This window comes from Phyllostomus discolor, chromosome 2, assembly GCF_004126475.2.
Source record: "Phyllostomus discolor isolate MPI-MPIP mPhyDis1 chromosome 2, mPhyDis1.pri.v3, whole genome shotgun sequence".
Taxonomy (NCBI): domain Eukaryota; kingdom Metazoa; phylum Chordata; class Mammalia; order Chiroptera; family Phyllostomidae; genus Phyllostomus; species Phyllostomus discolor.
The window spans coordinates 34,621,583-34,647,961 of NC_040904.2; the positions used below are offsets into that span (position 1 = coordinate 34,621,583).

At 40.1% G+C, this 26,379-nt stretch overlaps 1 protein-coding gene across 8 annotated transcripts in view; it reads left to right on the forward strand.

The window, feature by feature from the left end:
* Positions 1-26,379, forward strand: part of FNDC3B (fibronectin type III domain containing 3B) — a 315,121-nt gene that overhangs the window by 60,893 nt on the left and 227,849 nt on the right. For all 8 annotated transcript variants that reach the window (XM_036017697.1, XM_036017701.1, XM_028504578.2 and 5 more), the window contains exons 2-3: positions 5,242-5,380; positions 26,255-26,330. In XM_036017697.1, coding sequence (XP_035873590.1) covers positions 5,270-5,380; positions 26,255-26,330 — 187 coding nt within the window. In that variant the 5' untranslated portion in view covers positions 5,242-5,269. The remainder of the gene's footprint in view (positions 1-5,241; positions 5,381-26,254; positions 26,331-26,379) is intronic.

A 26,379-nucleotide genomic window follows, 5' to 3' on the forward strand; every position in this document is an offset into this window, starting at 1 on the left:
CCTCCCTGCAGTGATTAGGCCTTTGGTTTTTTCAAGTTAGAAATTCTTCCTAATATTTAACTGCTTTTCTGGCCTTTGGAAATGGATCTGTGGTTCTTTCCCAAGAATCAGGTTTTTCATGAACTTGGCCAGTATGTTTCTTAGTGTAGGCTGGGGCCAAAACACGGTGGAAACCCTTTTCAGACTTGGAGTGGGGGGAAGGAAAATAAGAGGAAAAAGTAATAAGCTGCTTGCCTAGGGTAATGTAAAAACTGAAGACCCTTTGTAATATTCTTTTAAAGTGAGGTGTTCTTTAAAAGCTTTGGGGGCATATTTGGATGGAATTAAATGTCTTGCTAACAGTGAGGATCTGTTCATTTTGTGTTTCAGAGTGCCCAGCCCCCACCTGCCATTAGTGCAGCCGTTCATTTAGTAATGCTAGGTCTCGCTTGCAGGTAATGAAGGTAACAAATGACTTGCTCTCTTCTTAGGGGAGGGACATTAACCACAGTGCTCATGTGAAATCCTCTCCCCGTCAATCAAAAGAACAACAGCAACAACAAAAAGAACAAAACTGGCTGGGCACAAAGCAGTTGTGGTTTTAGTGTTAGGATGTGTTGTTAGAAGGAGAGGTTGTAAAGGCCTGTGGTTGTTACCAGGTTCTTTGAAATGGAAGTCTGCCTAAGAACAAACTGAAGAATAGGGGTGAAATCTTGGAGCTTTGTGTGATAAAAGAAAAAATTCAGAGGAATAGAAAAAGTAAGAGACAATCCGTTTTATATTTGTTCTGATTAGTTTCATAGCACATTTGTTCTCTATTTGTAAAGTACAGTGCTTTGAAAAATGGATTCATTCATATTAAGAACTCTGCCGTCTGTGAGGGGTCAGTGTGGATGTGGTGCAGTGTAGACTAATACGCACATGTTATTGAGTAGGTCTGGCCAGCTCAGATTCACATCTGTCCAGGGGAGAAGGCTCTCAGACCAGGAAAATGAGTGTTTTGTCAGGGTCGTTTCTCACGAGACTATCTGTCCGAAACAAAAAAACAGTTACAGCTCAGTTATTGAGAAATTGCACATCTCCATTCATTTTCCCTCAGAGCTGATAATCAGCAAGTGGTCCAGGATGATGGTGCGAGGCACAGGGGGGGACCTTCTGAGACCCCACAACAGATCAGTCCTCTCTGTGTGTGTGTGGAACTAACAGTCTGTACAGTGAAGATGTAAGACAGCAAATTTAGGACATGGCCCTCAGATTTGAGGGGGTGCAGTTTGTGGGACTGCTTAATCGGAAAGAGAGAAAAAAATACCAATTAAATGTAACTCAAATTAGGGGTGAATTTCTCTGGATATGTAAGGTCAAAATGCTTCTTCAGTAACTCCCTCGTGCCTCATCTTAGGGCTGAACACAGTATTGTTATAAGCAATGACTCTATATCCCTAAGAAAAAAATAAGTAAGGAATGTGTAATTATTTTTACAGTCATTACAGATGAAGTAAGTTTGGTCCTTAGAGATAAGTATTTGGATAGTATACCTACCACATACATTGCTTTACCTTTAAATTTCATTTTGGAAGTTCTGTCAGCTTTTTAAACTATGTAACGTCCTCTAGGTCGCCTCAGAGCAAGGGGGTTGAGGCAGAGCTGTTGAAGTTGAGGACCCCTGTAGTTTCTGTCTAGGTTACATGTCAAAACAGAGGAGACTCACTTTTGGGGGGGAGCCATCACCACTGAATGATTAATGCATGGTAAGCCTTCCCAAGTCTCCTGGGCCAACCTAACCTTCTTTTGCTTTCAGAGTGAGGGACAAGTGGTTTTCCCAGTTTACAACTTGAATATTTGACTTTCTATATTTGGAGAATGATTTACAACATGCACCCTGTCACCCTCTCCCCCTTTATCATTAGAGAATAACCAAAAGGATGCTGCTATGTATTGTAAGTTTTATGTTTGTGTCTTTGGTTTTCTTTCTTCTATAATTCTTCCTGACTTCCCCCTTGTCTTTTCTATAGTCCAGCAGCACTAAATTGTTTCTTTTCCATGGTAATTTAACGACAGGTTGGCAGGTAGTGTCTTGTTAATAGCTGGGCATTATCTTGCCTAGAGATAATTTATTGCTTTTTCTATATGTCTCTTGCATTCCAGGCAAATGAAAGTATCCTATATATGTACATGGAGTGTAAAATTGGTATTTAAACATTCTGGCTGTGTAAACCACCCCATCTATAAACAAATGAATCTTTTACTTGTATTCTAGTCAGGATAAAATTTGGTTTACCTTTGGTGGAACTCTTAGGGCTTAGAAAACAGGCCTTGAAGTTTAACAAGCTGGTGGTCTAGGAAAGGAGGAGGGCAAATCTGGTTGTATGAAGTGAGACTTGTGGTAGGGATAATAGTGTTTTATATTCATTGTATTCATTCTTCCATTTTCCCCCGTGATTAAAGGTGTGGTGGTTGGGGGGTTGAGTTGAGTCATTAGAAGTGTATGACCTTTGTAAGTTCCCACCATGAGCTGTCTGAGGAATGATTGTGTATATAGTTGGCTTTTTAAAAAGTGTACAGTTCCTCCTGTGTTTCCCTCCCTGGTCCAATAATCTGCAATAATCTCTGCAATCTGTGAGGTAGATCATCTCATAATGGGCCCCCCCCCCCCCAAAAAAAAAGAGATTTAGGCAGCTTTTTCTTTATGGCACCGCTACATTACTCAAAGTTGCCTGTATACTTTTCAAATGCAAATACAATGATCTCTTTGTGCCAGTGGACTTGTCTTTTTTTTTTTTCCAGCTTTGTGTGGGTCCCCATACTGTCCCATCCTGTATGAGACATACTTGGGCCTATTGGCCTGTACCCCATCTGACTCGTGCAGAACCTGGAGTTTTAACTTCCCAACTTGGACTTGGCACCTGTGCTTACGAGCGCTACTTGGGGGTGCTAGATTGCTACATTTGTTAATAGCAAGTCCCACTTTTTAACAGGATGCCAACCAAAAGTTTTCTTAAATTGAAATCGTCAGTGTTAGATGTCATGTTGGTGTTGAGACATTCTTTGATATGAGGGACAGGGGACCAGGAATGCCTGGATTTTACATCAGATCAAAATGATCTCTTCCTACCCAGTACCTGTGATCCTTCCCTAAGAAACATTGGGAACTGGAAACAAAATAACATTGTTAATTTAATTTGAATCTCAATCCTCCATATTGAAAACTTCAGTTAGCTATATCAGACCATTTGGAACATAAACAGTTTCATCACAAAGCAGGTTCTGACAAAGGACCTCCATCCTACCCCACCTACCCAGCCCCTAGACTTGTATCATATTTCCTCTCCCCTGTCCTAATGGAAGGACTTAGAGGCTGGAAGGACCCAGGGCAGGACCTGAGTCCGTTTACTCTTGCTGCTTTATTGGGTGAAAAAAGAGAGAGCAGGTTCCCCCCTCATGGGTCTTTGTGAGAAGACCAGCCTATGCCAAGTGCATAGGGGCTTTGGTACCCCCTGCCTTGGCAGAGGAAAGAAGACGGAGCTGTAATTGGCCCATAATCCCACCGGAGGTGTAATTGGCCCATAATCCCACCGGCAAGTGTCTTGGGACTCTTCCTGGGGGAGGAGTGCAGAGACGGTCAAAGTGAGCGCGGGGTACTTCCTTGGTCCTGCATGCTTTATACTCAGACCACCAGTGGAAATTACTGCCCTGTGTTGCTAGCCTGCAGGTTTGAAGAAACATTAAACAAAACATTACACTTAAGAGATAGGCCTGTGTAGTATCACCAATCTGAGCAAAAGCAGCCAATCTTTCCCCATGCACTAGTATGGTAAAGTGTGTTAGAAATAAAATTGAAATGGGCATCAGTACTCCATCATTTTGACCTACTCAGAGTCAAACAGTGATGTCATGATGGTGTCAATGGAATTGTCTTAGTGAATTTTATTGTGGAAGGATCTGTTTCCTACATCAGGATAGACCATAGGGCTTTGGGTTTTGTGATTTTATTTGCTTAGGAACTGAGTAATTGCCTCATAAAACAGCATGATAGTACTATTAACACTGAATTATAAGACCTGTTATTATAGAATGTGCTTTCCTAGTTGCGACAGGACTTCACTCTTTGGCACTTAAAATGATTAGTTTCTCTAAATGGGGTTATAATGAATAGTGTAAATTTTTACCTATTTAAAATAAAAAAGTTTACAATCTTGGGCGGCTTTTATGTATCATTTGATATTTTTAGGGAAGGAGTTTCTTTTCAGCGGCACTGGGAGTGTGGTATATTTAATGTTCAGAATGGAGGTGGTTAAAAATGAGGAGAAATATTTTATTTCTATCACATCTAAGACCAATCTGAGATAGTCGTTAAAGGATTTGCTCCATTGTTTTGCCTGATTTGGATATTACATATTAAAGGTTAACCGACTATAAATTTGAAATTTTATGGGACTTTATTACGAATGATTAAAAAACCTAACTGAACTATGTGACAGTGGGTTCCATACTTCCAAGTATGATTATGGAGCGAAAGTGAGATTTGTGTTGTTTTGACCACTTGTATGAAAGTCATTTATTCTGTTGAAACAGTGGGATGTCTTTGGGTTCAATTCTGCAGAAGGTGCCATGGGATACTCTGAGATACAGCAAGTTTCAGGATGTATACAAGCGGTAAAGATGTAAATACGTAGGACGTTAATTTCAATTCAAGGAAATGATAGGAGAGAGATGATTAGAAGAGGGGTTGCCAAAATAATGACAAGTTCAGAAATTGCAGTATTGGTAGTCAATCTTCGTGTGTGGGTGGTTTTTGTTTTTCGTTTGTTTGTTTTTTGCCTGGAGTGACTGTTTATATATAGTATTTTGATCTGAATAAAAGGAAAAAACTGTCACATAGGTCAGTTGACCTTATTTTCTGTGGTTACCTTACATATAATGATATCGACGGTTTTTGTTTGACACTTTGCCTTCTCAAAACATTATCTCATTGTATGCTGAGAAAGCTCCCTGGGGTCAAGTAGTTACTAGTCCTCACATATTTTTAAAATTTACAAATAAATGACAAAGTTGAGGCATGGGAAGTTGCATTCACATGGCTGCTTGGAGACTCATCTATGGTCTCCTAGTTCAGGGTCTGCCATGTACTGTAACACAGGAATACAGCACCGTATGATAAATAATCTGAGTTTCAGCTGACCTCAAGACAGAGTACTTAAATTGTCTTTATAGGAGGCTTTGTGTGGTCCTGAGTACTTATTAAAAATGGTGGTTCTTTTGCAGGGAGCCGATTGAGTGAAGTTCTCCATGAATGTACGTCACAATGATGATGACCGACCAAATCCCTCTGGAACTGCCACCATTGCTGAACGGAGAGGTAGCCATGATGCCACACTTGGTGAATGGAGATGCAGCTCAGCAGGTGGGTATAGTAAGAGGGGGAAATTGAAGTCAAATTATCTGAGGGGAAAACATTAACCCAATAATTGTGTTGAGACCAAAAGATCTGTGATTTCGAACATTGGCAGTTTTAGAGCTAAGTGTTTTTGTTGTAGAATAACTGTATAACTTTTTAAAATATGAGAAATTACGGTTTTTGAGAACAGCAAATCTTACCTCATCCAGTTAGTATTCTTGAAGCATCAAAAAATGTCTGCTTTTTGAAATGAATCATTTTGAAAATATGTACCAGTCTTTGGAATAGAATGTTGCTCATACCATATATTGTGCTTGACTGGCTTGCCTTGTTGGCTGGAACAGGACATTCAGCAGGGAGGTCAGCTTTTGACCTGAAACAGGGTGTGGCTGACCTTGACCAGATGCACAGGTCCCTGTAAACTCAGCCTGTCTCCTAGAGCTGTCCTTCCAAATGTGGGGCTCACTGTTACTAAACATTACAGAATAGACAAGTTATTTCTGAACTCATCCATGTAGCATTTGGGGAAAAATTTAAACTGTAAGTACAACTTATAAAAATTATTAGAGACTGGACTATTCTGATAACATTAACTCTTTTATTAGCAACAAAAACTGGGTCTGCTTAGTCTTACACTAATTAAACATCATTTCGTCTTTGCAAAGTTCTTCAGAAGCATAAAAGTAAACGTCTTTATCTTATGAAAGTAGACTTGGAAACAATTGCTTACAAATGTATACCCAAAAATATTAATAAATGAAATAAGTTAATCAGCCATTTTTGACATCAGTACATCCCTGCCCAGTCTATCATAGTACAAGAACACTGTTTATCACAGCATATTAATACTTGTGTATATCTCTATTGGATCTTATTTTGCTGCTTAAAAAATGTTTTATTCCTCTTTCCTGCAGCAATAGACTATGACCCCTTAAGAACAAGGAACACTGAATAGGTGCTCAGTGACCATCTGTCAGCTGAATACTTTTCATTCCCTTCCTACCAGCGGTGCAGATACCTGCCTTCCAGACTCCTCAGTCTTTCTGTCTTTCTGCTGGATCATTTTCACCAACACATATAGTGTCTTTTATCATAAGTACATAAACAACTACACCTCTCTCCGCCCACAAAACAAAACTCCCTCCCTTGATTCCACACTCCCGTCCAGTTACTACCTTATGGCTCTCCTCCCTACAACAGAGCTTCTCTAAATAGAGCCTCTACTTCTCATCTCCATTGCTTTTCAGCTCCAGAGTCCTTGCTTGTGTCCTCCCACCTTTCTCTACCAGTTTGCTGGCTTTATCTCAGGGTCTTTTTCTGAAAGCATACTTTGCTGTGTTCACTACCACTACTGGGCTCCAGGCCACATCTTTCACCAGGGTAGGACAGTCCTCACTGGTCTCTCTTCTTTTATTTCACTTTTGTGCCATCAGAAAGCATTTGCCACACAGTCTTTTGAGTCTTCTAAGAACATGCATTGTGTCACGTCACTGCCGCACTTAAAGCTATCCTGTTACCCATGGAGTAAAATCCGAGTGTGGTGCCATGGCCTGTCAGCCGTATGTCTGTAGTCCTTGTCTTTCCCTTCATCGCTCTTCCACTACTGTGCTCCAGCCGCTCATGAGAAGGTCTCAAAGTGCCGTGAATGGTCTCGGCATGCCGTCTTTGGTCTCCCTTCTTTTAACTAATCAGAAGGATAACAAAAGACTTGGAAAGCATCCTCTGTCTCCTAAGTGTCCTCACCTGGTTCCTGTGTGCATCTGTACTCAGAGGCCTGGGGCCCCTGTCCATGTTATCATGTGTCCTTTTAGTGTTTTGGTTTCTTCCTCATTTCTGTAATTCAGTTTGCACAGAAGAGCCTTTTATAGATCATGAACCAGCAGATAAAACCCTTAGTTATAGAATCATTCAGTTTCCTCTTTGGAAGTAAACCCTTTGTACCTAGAAATGACGAGAGACTGGACTTCCTCAGCAGGCTGTGCATTTACTTCGTCTAATTAGAAGCTGCTTACTCATTTTGGTTTATAAAATCACATTTTTAATTCATCTGGGACTTTTTCTGTAATGACAAGGGGAAATCTCTCTGTCTTATAAATAATAAAATATTAAGCTTTCTCAAACTGGGGTACACTTACTCTAAAAAATCCTGTCAAGGAAATGTTTCAGTCTTTCTGATTAGTAAATATGTGCTAGAAGCATTAACATTTATAGGTTATGTGGACCAAGCTATTGATGAGCATTAACCCTAAATTTCCCGTAATGGGTTATGATTGTTAGGTGGGCAGAGTGTGTTTGGAACATCTCTCCCAGCAGGACCACCCCAAGGTTTGTCATGCCTCGTTGTGGCCTCTGTTGTCCCTGTGGCTCAGCCTAGGTGGGGGCTCTGTGCCTGACCGTTTCCTTCCTCTTTTTGCCCCCAGGGGCCCCATCCTGTATCTCTCCCATTCCCTTAGGCCTCTGCTCTTTGCTTTCAGTTCTAACATTGACCCTTGGCCTGGTTAAGTGTGACAGAGTCCTCCAGGCCTGTGTGTGGAACCGGGCGGAGGCACAAAGGGAAAACTAACCCAAGGAGCAATCAAAATCAATGATGGAGAAATGGCAGACAGGAGATAGGGAAAGAGGAGAGTGGTAGGGGTCACCAGAAAAAGGGCAGGGACCAAATGTGGGGACCCATGGATCCAAGAGTCTGGGATTGCAGGATAAGTGCTGGCCTGGGGCACCTGTTGGTATTTGGTGCTCTTCAGAGACAGTGTGGTATTGTGCTCAGGGCTTCTTTTTAAAGGATCAGGACGTAGAGGACACTCCAGAGAGAATTAGCTGTACTGATGTTCGCTGAGGCTTTTACCGTGCTGTTCCTCTGCAGCAGTACCTGTTTGTGTTAACCAGGACCTTTTGGAGGCACAGTGTTATGATCAGTGATGGACGTAGCAGGCACTGTTCGACAGACCCTTGGCCGTGGCATTTCAAGGGAGGTAGCACTTGAGCCGCCTCTCAAGTATACTGTTGTAAAGAGCTGCCCGTTGGTTACGGGGCTCTTCCTCTGCATTTCTGTTAGTAGTCGGTATGGTGAAGCTTACCTTGTATGTGTTTACAGCTTTCTTAATGCTTTGCAGCTGTGCAGAGAACAGTCTAAACATGTCTATGTATGCAAGAGAACCACCGCAGTTATGAGAAAGCTCTTCAGTCCCCACAGCCACTCTCCTGATTTCTGCCCTGTTGGTCTGAATTCAATACGTATGAGTTCTTGGCAGGCTGCTCTGCTCTGTTCTGGCTCTTTAAGTAACAGACTGTTAATTTTCATTATCTGGAGTCATGTTAAGTTTGAATCCTTGGTCTGTCATTTTATAGAGGTAGCAGGGAAAGGATGCTTCTTTGCTTAAAATAAAAAGCCATCCTTATTATGAATGAAGATTTAAACATAATATATTATCAACTAAGTAATAATGAGCAAGAACAACAACAACAAATACAATATGGACAGAAGCAACTTAGCAGCTTTACTTATTCAACAGTTTTATTGAGATATATCCACGTCATGCAGTTCACTTACAAAAAGTGTACAATTCAGTGGAATTTACTGTATTCACAGAGTTGTGCAATCATGACTACAATTGATTTTAGAACATTTATTCAACCTGAAAAAAAAGACAAAACAACCCTGTAGCAGTCATATCTCCCGCCAGTTCTCAGGTAGCCACTAATGCTTTCTGTCTCTGTAGATAATTTGCCCACTCTGGGCATTTTAAATAAATGAAATTGTGAAATGAAATGGTAGCATGGATCAGTACTTTGTACATTTTTTATTGCCCACTAACGTTCCATTGGATGAATATGCCACATTTTATGTATCCATTTATCAGTCGGAAGGCATTTGGGCTGTTTTCACTCTTTGGCCGCTTGCACTGTGGGCATGTTTTCATTTCTCTTGGATATATACCTGGGAGTAAGATGGAACAACTTTACTTTGAACTGTTTTCTAAATAAAACACCTCTGCTTCTTGTTATAATTTCTTCTACTTTGAATAGATAACATAGCTAAATAAAGTTTGCTTCTCTTAATCTGGTAACTGTATATTATTCTTAAGTTATAAAAATCAGGTTTTGACTTGAGTTTTTGTGTGTGGCAATATAAATTATAGTGCATGCTCTTCAGTAATCAGAATGTTGGTGCCTGTGTTGCTATTTTCGGAGCCTAGTGGTATATTAATGAAACTGCCTTTGTTAGGGACTTCTAGTACACCTTAAAGATTTAAAAGTGCAGCAGCTATTTTGAGCACGAAAGGGTAAGCATCAATCCAGTTTCCTACTTTTTCTGTTGTTTTTTTTTATAATCTCAAGAATTCTAGCACCCACCAGTTGTGTAAGGAAGTCATTAGGTTCAGAACAGAAGTGCTAACATAGTTTCCTGATTTGCTAATTTAATCTGGACACTCATATCCTCCATGAGGGTGGTGTACCACTCTACATTCTCATGTTCTTAGTGACTCTTCCCATGTCTGTATTCATTGGGGGTCTGTCGGGTGGGTTGGGGTGAGACGCCTCTGTCCTAACTACCATATAGCACAGCTTAGAGGGCGCCCAGCACACATTTTGTTTGTCTTATTTATGTCTCTTTTTTTCTTTTAAGCTTGCAGAATATTAATTGCTGATGAGTGTTCCTTTGTGCTGCTTCTTCAGGAAGTAGATCTCCTTAACTGTAAACAGAAAGTGTGTCCCTCCTGCCATCTCAGGATAGCATGCGAACAAGCTTGCCCTCTGAGACAGGACATTACGTTTGTCTCAGCTGTGTCCAGTTCTCTTGCCTTGGCCTGTTCCTGCTGACCGGCACTTAGCATGCCGTTTTACTGAGAGTGAGGTTCCCCGCCTTTTGTTTCTTCTTTTTAAAAGTCTTTGTTTCCCCTAGACAGAATGCACAGCCATAGTTTTCCTGGAGCATTCTTTGGAGCACTCATTTCCAGGCAGCACATTAAACATATTAAAACTTTCCACGTTCAGATGGTGCTCGTCATCGGTGTGTCTTTTACATCAACTGTGCTGCTTCTGCTAATCCAGTGACCTTTTCCGTTCTGGTTGATATCTTCTTAATAACTTTTCCCCTGACAGCTTCCTTCTTGCATTCAGTAGTTCAGATCCTCTCACCACACCAGTTTACTCTTTAAACATCCTGATAGCCACTGTTTTAGGAGGACCCAGAATGAGTTTTAGCTCTCAGTGTGGTGTAGGAAAATGAATAAACAGTTCTTGGGAAGTTTGCCCAGGGACAAGAGGGATATTCAAATGAGAATGGTGCTGGCAGTTAAAGTAGAGGCTGAAGCCTATTGCTGCTGAATAACATATAGCAGCTCCTCTAATGGTAGAGTCCTATTTAGAAGCTGGGGCATGGCTTGAAAGTAGAAGGAATTAGGCTGGTCACATGTTGGGTTTGGGAAACCAAGTATGGGAAGCTCAGTCTTGTGTTAGAGTCTTCAACATCAAGATGTGTGAAAAATGTATAACTTGTGCAAATAGTTTAAAGAAAACTATTATTGCAAACTGCCTTTGTGTTCTACCACTCAAACTTATAAAGACCTCTGATGTCAAGATATTGTCAGTCTCTCTCTCTCTCTCTCTCTTTTTTTTTCAGATTTAGAGTAGAAAGGAGGAGTGAGAAAGTCGGATTTGTGACTGAAATAAGGAGTGACTGAAAAATAGATTTGTTCATTTTAATAAGCATTTATCAAATGTCTTCTATACCAGCATTGTATTAGGTGCTGGTGACACGAAGATGAATAAGACACTGTTCTTGCCATAAAGGAATGAGCAATCTATTGGGGAGCAAAATGAAGTTTAATGCCCCCCCGCCCCAAGGGGCTGTATTTACTCATATCTGGTGTTTAGATTGTTAGATTGGGGGATACAACCCGGTCCTGAGAGCACAGAGGCAGGATGGAGTAGGGCGTAGGATGGCTGGGCAGGAGACCAGAGCAGGCTGGGAAAAATGTCTGTGGGGAGGCCAAGCCTCAACAGAGGTCTCAGTTGAAGTGAAATTAGGACTGTTATTCAAGCTTCGTGTATAATGTAATCAGTTTCTGTTTTATGAAGTGAGAACACTGTGTAGGGATAGCATATTTCAAGTGGAGATCTAAGTAGTGGCACCCCCGACAAACTGTGTCTACTCATTCTACACTCTCTTTTCTATTCAGTGTTCTTGTTAGTGAATCTGCCTGCTCTCTGAGGCATCCAGTCAGGGTCCACTCTTGTCCTCCTGCTGTCTGTCCCTCAGAATGTCTGAGTCTGCAGAGGTCCAGATAGGGAGCATCCCTCAACCGGAGTTACTTTCCAGTGGCCCGGGCAGCACCCCTGCTTCTTTCCACTGTACAAGGGTGTGAGTTTATCTAGGTCTGCAGTCTCATTTTACAGTTCTCCCTGCCTTAGGTTTGCCAATTCTCACTACAAAGCCTTCCGAAAAGGCATAGCCTATGCATAATCTCAGTCTCAAAAAGGAAAATGTTGATGCTGTATCATCAGAGGGTGTTGTTATATGTGGCACCCACGATAATTATGACATATGACATATAATTATGACAGCTCTGAGCTGTCTGGGTTGAGAGACACTTCAGAATTTAATTAGCCAGAGGCAATAATAATAAGATACAAGATGTAGTCAGTATCCTTCAAATGGTAGAAATTGAGCTGCCTTCAAAAAGGAGAGGATTAAGGAAAAAGACTGGCGTGGCAAGGTTGCACTGCAAAATAATGGCAATTTAAAACTCTGCTGCGGTTTTAACATTATGATTGTTTTCAACTTGGTGCACTGTTTGGCTGGCTGCACTGTAAACTCAGGAGAACAGGGACTGTGTCTCTTGTTCACACTTTGCCTGGCGTCTGAGGTAGCATTCAATAAATCCTTCGGAAGAGATGAAGGAAAAATGAAATGAATTTAATTCATCTGGACTGGGGCTTGAAAATTGTCTGCGTGTTGCATTTGTCACGCAAGCATTTTTTTAACCTTTATACTTAACAGAAAAATTAGGTGCCAAAAATTTAAAATTGGAAGATTTACTTATAATTCTGGATCCTTCTGTTTATCTGGAAGACCCAGAAGATCTGATGACACTGAGCTTGTCTTTGCACTCGATAACAAATGACTGGCAAAAAGCAGCAGCTGCCCTCACTGGGGCACGTCGCCCTCAGGCCCCACTCTGTGGCTTCCTCTGTTTCCCAGCTTGCCTGGGCTCTGTGGTCATCCGAGTTCGGAACCTGGAGGCTGTGAACTTTTTTTTACCTCTGAAATTGCATCCTGTGCTCACATATGTTGTGCTGTACATATAACAAAAACATTTAATTTTTTTTTCTGGCACACTCATCATGTATCACACTGATGAAGTGATTTTTAAGCCTTAGTTTTCTCCTTTCTTTATGACTTGTAAACTGAACTAGTGTGGGCTTCGGTTCACATGGTTTTGTAGAGGATGTCAGTTATGCCTTCCAAGTTAGGACCCCTGCGTTGTTGTTTTTGGCCTCTGCTTTCTAGTGAGCACTGTATGAGCCCCTAAACAGTGCTGTGCTGAGCACTCACCACAGCAGAGGAAGGGCAGAAGAAACAAGCAGGCACCTTGGTTTTACTGTTTACAGACTGGTTGGGGGACATTAAACACAGATGCGAGGTACCATCATTGCAAGGGCAGAGATGCAAATCCTTATGTTTACAATCTCTTGCACAGTTCCCAAGAATCAAGGCTTCGAAGTACTTATTATTGGAATAGAATTTTTTAAAAGTCTCTTTTTGTGGTGTTAACTAGATGAGGCATTTTTATGTAAATAATTTCTATATTAACTTTCTCTCTGAATAAAAAAAATTAAATTTGGTAGATTTCCAACCACTAATTTCAAATTTTTTTTTATTTGAAAAATGTGTATTTGTCACATTAGATGCAATGTGACAGCCATTGATGCATCTCATCGTGCAATAAAAATATACATACACACACAGAGGAAGAAAAGATGGGACAATTCTCTATCCAGAATGTGTTAAGACATATGTTTGCACATAACTGTTTTCATGTAGGCAGACTCTGCTCTTTTTAAAAAAAGTTTTTTTATATATTGATTTTAGAGAAAGGGAGGGAGAGCAGGGAAGAGGAGAGAGAGAGAGAGAGAGAGAGAGGAAGAGAGGAAACATCGGTTTTGTTGTTTCACTTATGTATGCATTCATTGGTTGATTTTTGTGTGTGCCACGACCAGGGATCAAACCCGCAACCTTGGCATCTTAGGACAGTGCTCTAACCAGCTGAGCTGGAGAGCCAGGGCCATACACACTCTGCTCTTTTCCATCCACACGTTTGACTTAAAAATATGGCTATATGTAAATTATATATGTTACACTCCAAACATGGCAATAGTGAACAAACTATATAAAATTAGTAACATTAATCTCTTAAGTTCCAGATGCAGTTGCAGAAAATAAAACAGCCTGCCAAAAGAGCCAGTTGTTGAAACGCCACATTATTGTATCTAGGTGATTTTGGGTTTAGCTGCCTTCAGATTACATTAGTTTCCTCACTTAAATCAAGATTAGCTAGAATTAAGTGCCTCTTAGTAATTTTTAACAGCTCTACTGTTAAAAGAAATTGCAGCTGTGCTGTGGTGGCCCTCCAGAAGAGATAGAATTCATGTGCCCCTTCAGTGCCGACATTGGTACTCTTCCCAGCCCTGGGGCCTTTTTCCTGAGCAGGTGGCCATCAGAACAGATCATTGCTGAGCAGGAACTGTTTTATGGGCAGCAGGTGTGTTTAGCACAATCATTAACGAGAATAATTAATTTGACCCTGCCTCTTCTGAATTTACTCTTTACTGCCCCTTCTTCGCTCCTGGCAACATAGTAGTGCACACTTGGGTAAAATGGACAGTCTACATTTTGAAAATTATTTGCCAAGGGTTTTTGCTTGGCAAATAATTGGGCAGTGAAGTGGAAGTAGCAGAGAGCTGGAGGTCTGGTTTGGGGGCAAGCAGACTATTTTTATCAGTCAGACTGTCCTTAGGGTTCCAGTCCTACTATTTTTCAAACATTGGTAATCAGTTTTTGTGAGTCAAAAATTAGATTTGGAAAGAAACAGACTTTTGCTGTTATCTAATTATGTTGCATGACTTTTAATTTTTAGGAGAGGTTGTTAAAATGTTCCAGAATTCATCAGTGAAACATGTTATTTCCTCAGAAAAAGTTTCTTTGGTCTTTATGTTGGAATATTGAGTTGTATTCTAGTTTATGGGAGAAACCATGATACACTGAAGCATGTGCATTGGGTAGTGAAGTTGTTTGGTAGCTAAACTGGCCAGAGTTATGTTGCTCATTCATTTTTTCTGATTTGACCAGTTTAATTTTTATTTGCGTTGAGAGACTGGATCTGTGTAGGACCTATCTTTTCATCACTTTTGCAATAAGTCCATAGAAGAATAATACTGACAGAATGACTATTTATAATTTACTTGGTGACTTTAGTTATGACTGAAATAAAAGCAATATAAGATGAATATAATGTGAATTAGACAGAAATTGCAACCATTTTTTTCTTGCTGTTGAAATGGGAAAGCAGACCCTGTCTATGAATAACACCCATTTTAAAGACTTAGGGAATCAGTGGAGGGTGGAGTTGGGTGATAGAGGACATTACCCTTTCATTGATGAGTGTTCACACCCAATTTCCTTCTGAGAGTTTTCCCACTTCATTGGCTGCCTGTCCACAGAGCTGCCGAGGGACCCGAAGACCGGCCTCGCACCAGGTGTGTGCTCCTCCTTTGGCGGGTGGCAGCAAGCAGTTCAGCTTCCAACAATTGTCCGAAAACCAAGCAGGGAGTGTAGAATAAAAGGGCCCATAAGGTTGACTCTTGCAGAGATTTCAGCGCCTTCACGATGTAAAAGATACATTGAAGGTTAGATTTTTGACACTGAAAGAATTCCAAGTGTCTAAATAAATTTTTGGCATTTATTTCAGACTTAAATGTTATGTTGTAAGCATGCTGCTGATCACCAGCAGGCTTTTAGTTTCAACTTTTAGTTGAGTGTTTATTTGTAGGCAATAAGTTAAATTGCTGGAAAGAATGGCTTTTATTTGATATTTTAATTTCTTTGTTCCCTCTGTGAGGGAGGGAACTGATAGGAACTATTTGAGGGCATATGAGGTGCTAGGAATGGTGCTAAGCATGCACATCATTTCTCCCAGTAATCATGACCCTGTAAAGTAGTGATCATTTTTACAGACAGAACCAGAGGCCAGAAAGGTTAAATACTTGCAGCTGGCAAGGCCCAGCACTGGGATTCGAATTCACTTTTGTACTTTTGTCCTGCCTCTCAGGAATGGTGGGTTTGCTTGGGTTAGGCATCTCTCTGTTGTCCTTTCAGGTAAACAGTCTGGAGAGACATGGAACTGGGTTTTACACAGTAGTAAATGGTGAAATTCACCAAGGAGAGTAATTCTGGTTCATTATATGACCTTTGTGCTAACTCTGGGAAGTGGCTGTGATTCTGACTCAGGAGCTCCTGAGAATTGCAGACTGAGCAGTCCCGGTAGTGTCTGAGGCCTGGAGGCACCACTTGAATTTGGAGGAGGAGTTGGGAGTGAAGTCATCTGAGGACCGGGTCTTGGAGCTGCTCCCTTTCTTTCCTTAGGGAATGGTTTTCTCCCTAAGATTAGCAGCAGGGGAGAGGTTGGTTCCCTTTGGGGTCAACAGCTGCTGAGAGATGGTGGTGTCCAGAGAAGGGTAGCAGGCGTCCCTCCTCCTTGGGAGACTCACCCTGGAAGATGAGGGGGGAGCCTTTTTGTCTGCCTTCTTTTCCTCCCAGACTCCGCCTTTCATTTTCATTCAAGCATTACATCACCCCAGAGGCACAGTTTTTGTGTTTTAAGAAATCTAAAAACTTGTTGTAAGACTTGAACCTATTAAATTGTTTGTTTTTCATTCTGAATTTATAATTATTTCTCTTAAGTAATGCCAGAATAAAAGTAAAACTAAGTTGATCCTTCGAAGAGTAAGAAAATGGCCACTTTGTTATGAGCACTTTTAAGTCTGTCACCTCTGGGTATTCCTGTTCTCAGGGGTACGGAATTCTGTCACGCATTATTTGTACCGTGAGCCACGATACCACACCCTCTTGCTAGCCAGTTCCTCATTTTTTTTCCTTTTTTTTTTAGATTGATGAAGGGCTGCTTGGACTTTGACTCTTCTCAAGATGTTAATTATGTGTTTCAAAATCGAGTGTTCTGTTAAGAATCACTTACGCATAGTTTTGGAAAGAGAACTGGAGTCAGGGAGTTGCTTCAGGGGTGCAGAATATTGTTTTGGAGGCCTCGAGAAATCAATCTTCAGAGTTAGTTCATTTACCACCAAGACATATTTAGTCAGTGTATATAAACAAAAGAAGTCACAGTGTGCCTGGACATTATTTGTCCCAGATGGAGTTTAAACTTGGCTCATTATACTGCACTGATGTCATGGTGCATAAACCGGCCCTGAATTAGGGACGTGCACAGAATCGGCTGTTTGCCTGTGTGTGCTGAGGGCGTGCGAGGAGGGGAGGGGCTGGCTGGAAAATTTTTGTCACGTTTTCCCTGTGTTGTCTGCGGAGACTAGTGTCAGTCCTGAATTTGGACTTGGTGCAGAATGAGAGAAGCATTGGCCTAATCTGTCCATTTGTACAAGTCGGCATGTGTGTGCACTCAGGACGTCATTCTTCCAAGACTGAGAGTATGAATGCGCCGCTGAGCTTTCCAACTGGTGCTTACAAAGTACTGAGACTCAAATCTGGAAAGGAACACCTTAAAGCATTATATTTTTGAAGAGTATTTTCAATCTACTTGCCTTGAAACCCTAAATTTGGCATTTTAAAAAAAACTTAATGGTCCAAAGTATCTAGCTGCATAATTCTGTTTTCCTGGATTGTATGGTACATAACCTCTCAAACTAGTTGCTTAAGTGTATGAAAAGGCCAATGCCCAATGCCCAATGCCCCTGTGAGAATTTGGCCAGGTTTAATTCTTCCTGTGTGCTTTGGGAGGGCAGCTTAAGGGTCAGAAAAGGGTCCTTTCTTGGACTTCTGAGCACTTAATAGGAAATTTCCACACATTGTGGTGTTATTTTATTACATTTTATTGCTGACTTTCATTATGATAATCTTAATTAGAAGCATTTCCAAGTAATTCAAACCCTTTTGTAGATGTAAAGGGCTTAGATTTCAGAACTTCTGTGAATGGATTCCAAAGTCACTGTTGTTGCCCGGATCCATGGAAGCTGAACAGACTCTGGAATGTGAATTGGTTAGGAGGTGAGCCTTTAAGGAAAGCCAGAATGTTCCCCAAACGGAAAATCTGGTCAGAGGTGAGAATTGTCTGGTTTAAGATCTTATTGAAAACACGAAACATGGCAGATTCAGTAAAATTTTTTCATTTGACTCCCTTATTAAAGACCACTTTTTTTATTACGTGGAAGATTTGCCACTGGTAGAAAGAAACATAAAGAAAACCAAATAGTAATGAAAGTTACTTACTGAGCACATTCTGTGTGGAAGGCTGGCACCAAGACTATACCAGGGCTGCTCTGCTTCTGAAACACACGTGGGAGGGAGGTGGGTATCGCCACTTTTTTCCGGTGAAAATAAAGGGTTAGAAAGGTTAAGTGTCTTACCCAGCAGAGCTGGGACTCAACTATAATCTTTCTTTTTTATGTTTTTTTTTAAGTTACATTTATTGGGGGTGTGATCTTTCTGATTTCCCCTTCTCACTGTGTGTCTTGTGTATCTTAGTTGACTGTTAAATGATTAGTTCAAAAATGGATTGAAACTAAAATGAGATTAGGTTGAAATCCTAGCACGTCTGAATTCTAAACACATTATACCATTCACTCCCCCAGGTATTTGCTTGTGTAATTGTTCTTTTGCTTATTCAGTTGCAGTCTTCCACTCTCCCATTAAATGTCTCTCTCAACTATAACTTTTCCTGATTTCTTCATGGTTTCTTCAGTTTCCATAGTACTTGATAATCATTTTATTATGTTAATTGTATTGTCTGTTCCTCCAACAACACACAATAGGTAGGATTTCAGTTTTCTCATCTTAGAATCATCAGTGCTTAATAAAGTATAATAATAGTAACCACTCGGCAAGTCTGTGTTGAATACTTAAGAGTTCAATAATAGCATTAAGCATTAATAAGTTTAATAATTAATGCAAAGTCAAGGCCTTAATAAGTGATGACATACTCTGCACTGGCATGGTGGGGGCATGGGGGAATCCTTTCTCCCCTGCAAAATCCTTGCAAAACCCTAGAATGTTACATATTTGTATTCATTTCTGATTTTATGTTACTGGGCACAAAAATATCAAGCAAGTAATTAATAAAGTATAGTAATTAGAATAGTTAATTTTAGAATATTTAATGACAAAGTACTGAGAACTGGTTTTCTGTTGTAAGAATGAGAACATTCTTCATGAGCACATTATTTTCTTTTTTTTTTTTTTTAATCCTTACCCAAGGCCATTTTCCTTTTTTCTCATTACTTTCAGAGAGGGAGAGAGGGAGGAAGGAAAGGAGGAGGGAGGGAGGGACGGACAGAGAGAGAGAGAAATATCAATGGGAGAGAGAAGCATCGATCCATCAGTTGTCACCGTTTGAGCCAGTGGGAGATAGAACCTGTAACCTAGGCGTGTGCTCTGACCAGTAATTGAGCCCACAACCTTTGGGTTTATTGGACTACACTCCAACCAAGCCACATTGGCCAGGGCATGTTATTTCCTGATTATTTCTTAGGCGGTAGAACAGTGTTAAATGAATAAGGTGGCCAACATTGAAATGGGACTTAAGATTATAATGGTAGAATATTGGGATATAGGCAGTTAAATATGTTTCTTCACCAGTCTTGAGATTCTGACAGTAGAGTTGTTTGTTTAGGTTCAATGCACAGCTTTCCAGAGTTGTGTGATGTTAATTAGCACATCAGTGTGGATCATGTTGCTCTGTCTCAGCCAATCAAAACCTGTGAGGTAGCTGTGATCTAAATGGAGGGAGACATTCTAAGGATTCAATATGCAAAGCACTTACTGATAAGTGGCCCAAACTGCTGATTCCTTATCAGTGTGGCTAGAGGCCAGCTTGGGAACACGGGGTCCATGGATGGAATTGAGGGGGTCCATGGATGGAATTGAGGATGAGAAAGGGCTTGTACCTCATTTGGTGGACATTTTTGACAGGGATTCATTCACCCTGAAATGGTGATGACAGGAACCAAATTTTGTTCTCAGCTAACATAATTTTTAACTAAAGAAAGAAGAGTTGTATTTTTGGTACTCAACAACTCTGAAAATTTGTTTAATAAAATGAACATAATCATACTTCAAATGCACAAGTATATTTGGTAGCTGTTAGTTACTCTTACCCAGGGAAAAACTACCCTTATGCTTACATGGAATTTTGGTCTTATATATTCTTGGTTTTTATCTTGAAGTCCTGTAGTTGAAACTTTAGACTCAGGCATTTGTGGTTCTCTTAAAAGAGGCTTTTAACCTAGTTTTAGTCATCTGTATTACATTTTGCTTTTTTTCCCCCCCATTTAAGTTAATGCTATATTTTTATTCTTAGCAAACAGCAGCTCTTTTTGTAATAAAATCTCTTTATTCTAGGCAGTATACAATTAGTGGGAATGTAAATGTACAGTTTTTACAAGCTGCCATTGTATTTTTTTATAGCCCTTACCACTATCTGTAAATGTTTTATTTTTTTAAGTAAACAGTTTTTTAAATTTATTTTAAAAATATTTTATTTAATTATTTTTAGATAGAGGGGAAGGGAGGGAGAACGAGAGGGAGAGAAACATCAATGTGTGTTTGCCTCTCACACACCCCCTATTGGGGACCTGGCCTGCAACCCAGGCATGTGCCCTAGACTGGGAATTGAACTGGTGACCCTTTGGTTTGAGGACTGGCACTCAATTCACTGACCCACACCAGCCAAGACTGTTTTTTTTTTTTTTTTTTTTTTTGATTCCTCTCACCCCCATCCCATGCAGTTTGCACTTAATAGCTCAAAGTGGACAAAGCTTTGTATTATCTAAGATACTATTCCCAATGCCCAGAGGAATGCCTGACCCATTCTGAGCACTCATTAATATTTCCTTAATTAACACCAAGATGTGGTCATTCTTCTAAGGACACTGATTTCATTAAATGCAGGCAGGTATTGAACTCTTGAATGTATGTGTTTTCAGCAGGCAGTGGAGTAATTTCAGTGTATAAAAATGTCCTCTTTGGTTCATCTGATTTCTTGTCCTTTGATTGCCTATGAATCCATTCCTGTCTTTTTTGTTAATGACAGGTGATTTTTGGGAGGCATAGAAACTTCAGATGCAATCTTCCGAGTAGTCATGTTTTATTTTTCTTATGCCTACTATTGGGCCAGAGAAATGGCATCAAGTGATTGTGATAATCAAGTGGTTAGCTCATTGCTTTTTCTGAGGATTCTAAGGGAATTCAAGGTCTTGACAAAGACTTTATGAGAATAAGTCCTGCGCAATATAAAACACTCATTTGTTGTTGGTCGTGGGATTCCTTACCACCTAATGCTGCAGTGGTAGCGAGGCGTTTTGGCTCAGGGAGTGAGAGCATAGATTTCCTAGAAGAGAGCGAGTGTCCTCCGTCTTTGGTGGCATGCCTCTGACCCCGTTAAGTGCTTGTTCTCCTTAGAGCTATTTACTGAAGCATCTCCATAGAGAACTGACTGTGAAGCCTGCCCCGGTCAGAGGGGGAAGCTGTGTGTAGAAGAGTGTGTCTTTAGTCAGACAGGGCTGGAGTCCAGTACTAGCTCAGTCCTTTTGTAGTTTTGTGACTTTAGACCAGTTACTTACCCTCTTTAAGCCTCAGTTTCCCTATCTGTAAAATCTGGCTAGTAATACCTTCCTGTCAGGAGCATACAGTTGCTATAATTAATAGCTATTTATAGAATCATTGTAGAAAAAAACAACTATTTGAGAGATGAAAACATCTCTTGATGTGGACAACTTTTGAAGCTTCTGTCTTTTGAGGAAATCAGAGTATTAAAAGTTTTGGAGCATAGCCCTGGCTGGTGTGGCTCGGTGGATTGAGTGTTGGCTGGCAAAGCAAAGGGTTACTGGTTCAATTCCCAGTCAGGGCACATGCCTGGTTTTTGGGCAAGTAGGGGCCACATGATAGGCAACCACACATTGATGTTTCTCTCCCCCTCTCCCTCCCTTCCCTTCTAAAACTAAATAAATAAAATCTTTAAAAAAATTTTTTTGGAGCATTGGAGTTTTCTTGCTCCTTGCTTTAAACAGGTTGAGTTCTAAAACCCGGGAAGAAACAAAACAAGACCATTTGTCCTGTTGGTGGTGTTGACCAGGGAGGGAAGAGTTTTACATGCTGTGCATGTCTTGTGCCTTGACCCAGTGTGTGAGGACCCTTGCAGGCTTCTGGTCTTGAGTGTTCTCTTCTGCCAGCTTTGGACTCAGGCCTCAAGTAGGACAAGTGAGCAGGTCCAGTACCTTTCTATTTTACCTGCTCATGTTTTAAATCTTGGGACACTTTTTTTGTGTTATGTTATCACCATGAAGATAACCATTGGTCATCTGTAGCTCATTTTCTTGACTGGAGAAAAGAGAGACAATGAATAATGTGTTACTTGAGGTCAACTGTGGTCTGCAGAGACCTGAGTGTCAGGTGTGTGTTGTTGGATGGCTCGGGTCCTGTGGGGGCCTGGGTGGAGCTCTCCTAAGATTTCTCTGGAGTTTGAGAATATGGAAAAGGAGGGAGGGAGAGAGAGAATATGAGAGAGATATCACAGAGGTGCTACTAGTCCTCTCATGTAGTCAAAGGTCACTTTTTAAAAGTTATTAGATATTCCTGGATAGAACCCTTTCTTACATGGAACTGTTCTGCAGCTTTTAGGTCATATCACTTTGTCCAGTAAAGGTATTTGTTGGATGATCACAAATGCTGGCTCCACGTGCGAAGTGTTCATTTACACACAAGACAGCTAAGACTAAGGCAGGTCTCACAAAGAGTGGCAAGTTGGGAAAAGCTCCAAGTGTAAAATGGCATCTCCTCTCCTGTCATGATGACAGTGATTATTTAGGCAGGTGGCTGGTGATTTTTTATTTGAGGCATTAATTAGGTATTTGCCTTTAGGAGTAGTCTTAGATACTATTGATCTCATGGTTAATCAACCACTGCAAATTTAAATTGCAAAAGTAATTTTCCTGTTCTCTATTAACTAAGAAACAGTTGAATTTAGACTTAATTTTAAGGTAAGATGTTACACCTGTTTCAGTTTGTCTTTTGGGTAAAGCTTTCCCAGGATGCTGTGTTTAGCGTTTTGCTCAGTTATATTAACCTGACCTCTTATTTGATTGTTTCTTCGGACTTTGAAAGAATGGTCACTTATTTTTCATTAAGTCTTGATAAACTGTGTTTGGTGATTTCGAGCTGCATGGTTCATATAGCACTAACAGATTTGAAGCAGAGCTGATGGAGCAATAGTAGCCTGAAGTATGCTAATAATTTGGTTGACATGCTTCTATTTTAACATCTATGGAGCAAAAGTCTATCAGTGGTTAAAAACTCTACCTTTTTTCTTTAACTCCTTTGACAAGACACAGAATGCAGTGTGAGTTGTTTTAATGCTGACTTTGGAAGTGCAGGAAATGCTTATTTGAGTGGACAAAAAATGATGAGGTTTGGACAATGATGTTATGTTTCACATTCTGTATTTAAAAGATCCTATAACAGCTATGTCTGCTTTGTGGCTAGAGAAAGAAGGAGGGAAGGAAGAAGTCCAGGGGACAGGGGGAGGGAGGGGGAGAGAGAGAGACAGAGAGATGCTGGGGGGTGGGGGGGAGGAGAGAGAGAGAGAGAGAGAGAGAGAGAGATGGATGCTTGTGTGATACAAAAGGTGAAGTGCCAGGGAGCCTGCCAGGGTGTGAGTCATGTTGCTCAAGGCTCTGTGTGCACGTCCTTCTGCTGCCTTCTCATTCATGTCTGGTGTCAGGGAGAGATCAGTGGGCTGGGGTGTGTCAAATTTTTATTTTTATCTCTCCTTTATTGACAGTGAAAACAGCAAGGTCAGTCGCTTCAGCAAAGCAAAATGCTTTTATTTAAAATATCTCAGTGCCAAGATGAATATGGTTGGCTCAAATAATGACTTTGGCTTTACTAAGAAAAATTGATATTGGGACACAGGAGATTTGCCTGGTTTCTGAGGTAACTTGTAGATTATAATCTGGTTGCCATAGCAACTCAGCAGCAAGGAACATTACAGGAACTAAACATTTGAAGGGAGGTATTTTAGTATGATGCTTAAAAACCCTTTACCTATCCTTTTTTCCCCTGAAGTGGGATGGGGCTCTGGAATTGACCTCATCAGAAGAACAGAGAGGAAAGCATAAATGCCTTTTGGTGGCTGGATACTTCTGGGCCATTCTTTGAATGTGGCCTTGTGTCAGTGACGGCTAAGGAACTGTTACAGACATTTTTTATGCAGTATAATAAGCAGGTAATGTGACAGAATCTAAAACATACCCGGCTCAGCAATCCCTCTTCTTGCCTGGGACCTTAGATACTGCTGGTGAGTTGTACTTTTAGAGCCAGCATTCAGGACTTGTGTGACAGTTATGAGTATGGAGGAGCAGTATGAATTTGGGATTATCGAGGAGTATCTGGAACATAGTCTTGGTGCCCAATGGTTTTTTTTTCCAACTAATTAATTCTATAGGCATATGCAGGGTCCAGCACAAATAAAGCCCCTATACTATTACAAAACCATAAGCATGTAATTCTATAATATAACAATATCACACTCGAGCACACCATATGACATTTTAGGTGACATGTTCAAATTAAAACTGTAGATTATTACACCTACATTATTATCCTACTGACTACACTCAAGCAGGCGTTACTTCTGCCGGACCCTGTATTGCAGGCCTGTCCCTATAGGTATGAACACAAAGTAGGTGGTTTCTGCTCTATTACAGTGATGTTAGGATTGGTCTATGGATTTTTAAAAACACATGGATAATTTTCTTTATTGGAGTATTGTTTCATTCCATTGTAGTCTAGTTCAATGTTTATATAAAAATAAAGTTAACATTTTTTATGTTAGGAATGACTTTAAAAGCTCAGTTTCAAGAAAGCAATCGAAGTGTTTTAATCACTCTATAGACATCAAGAGATTTCCTTTAGAGTTTGTAAAATGGTGAGAGTTTTGAATACTTAAGACTGAAAGATTATTGACACAGTATGGTACAGGGAAAATATATCACCTTGAAATAACTGATACAATTCAGTTATATGGATAATGAGAAACACCAAGGATGAAGTTTGGACTACTTTTTGCTGAGAGGTCCTGTTTTCTCTTTTTGCTGAGAGGTCCTGTTAATGTAATCTGAATACATTTTAAAAACTAGTAAGTTAATGGTGCATACATAAATAAAATTGACTTTTTAAATTCATGGAAAGAAAGCTTAATTTTTAAGTTAAATATTTGCAATGTTTTTTCTTACGTTTTATGACTTTCATTTATTTAGTAAAAATAGTTATCAAGCACTTATTCTATGCCAGGCACAGTTTTGAGTACTTATTCTATGCTAGATCTTGTGCTTTTAAAGCCTAGATTAAAGAAGAATAGGCACCGATATAATTGCTTAATTAATTAATTGCAATTGCACATTCTAGGAAGGAGAAATGGAGTGTTTGTTTGTTTTTGGAGAACATATCTATTGTTGGGGTCCTGACCTTTCCTCAGAGTGAAATGCCAATTCTTAGGCTCACAAGGATGAGTAGGCCTTAGCCGGCTGGGGAAAGAGTAGGGTGGGTAGTAGGCAGAGATGAAGGGGAACAGGAAGGGGGACAGAGATGAAGTGGTTGCAGACAGGGTGGATGTGTGTTGATGGTATCAAGGGAGGGAAGGACAAGGCTTGATCTAAGAACTGTAAGATGAATATCGCTGACACCTTGTCAATTTCTAGAAAGAGTAATTATTTTATTAGTGTCAGCCTTGCACATGATGATTTTTAAGTACAGTTTTTAAGCCTGGATTACATTCTTTAATTTGTATTTACATGTAAATTAGTGATTTTTTTGTCCTATTTTATCTAAAGGAACTAAATTAGATTAGAACTAAAACTGTGAGGCTCTGGAAAGAAATACTTTTCCATTGCTGTGTTTGGCCCAGTCCTTTGGAAGTTGTCATTTGTACGTTCACATGACTAAAACACTGAACTTTATGTAATAGATTTCAAAATCTGACTGTAATAGCATAATGAATAAAATATATTTAAAAAATAGATTTAAAAATCTGAGTGGTTGGACCTAGTGGAATATATTTTTATTTTGTACTGTTCATTATTATTTCTAGATCCTACAGAGAGATACTTTTTTCCAAACCTTTTAAAAGAAATTGGTTTCTGTTGTTACACAAAAGAATCATATAACCCATGTCAGTAATAGATACTTGGGAATAGTTTGCAACAGTGTTAGGTCAGAATCTCATTTCTCTGTCCTATTTTCCTTTGTAAGTATGGTTTCTGGTCTTTTTTGTTTTTTAACTGTCATTTCTAAATCAGTGAAAGAGCAAAATGAAAAAGTATCTTAAAATTGAATTTTTTTAGTTAAATCACATCATAAGCACAACTGGAGAATTCCTTTAGCGAAATTCAAATGCATATACTTACTGCCCCCACCCCCCTCCACTTTGAACCAGGTCTAAGACATGTCCTAGGTTTTGTGTTTATACAAGATTTTGTGCCACATACTTCCCGTCTGGTACATGAATTTAGTAATAAAACTTCGAAGGAAAATCCTAGATGTTCTAATATTAAATTGAAATTAATGTGTTACTTTGGCAGGTTATTCTCGTTCAAGTTAATCCAGGTGAGACTTTTACAATAAGAGCGGAGGATGGAACACTTCAGTGCATCCAAGGTAAGAAGTTTTTTGGAAGTCTTCTAATCAAAGGAGTTTAGTTTTCCTT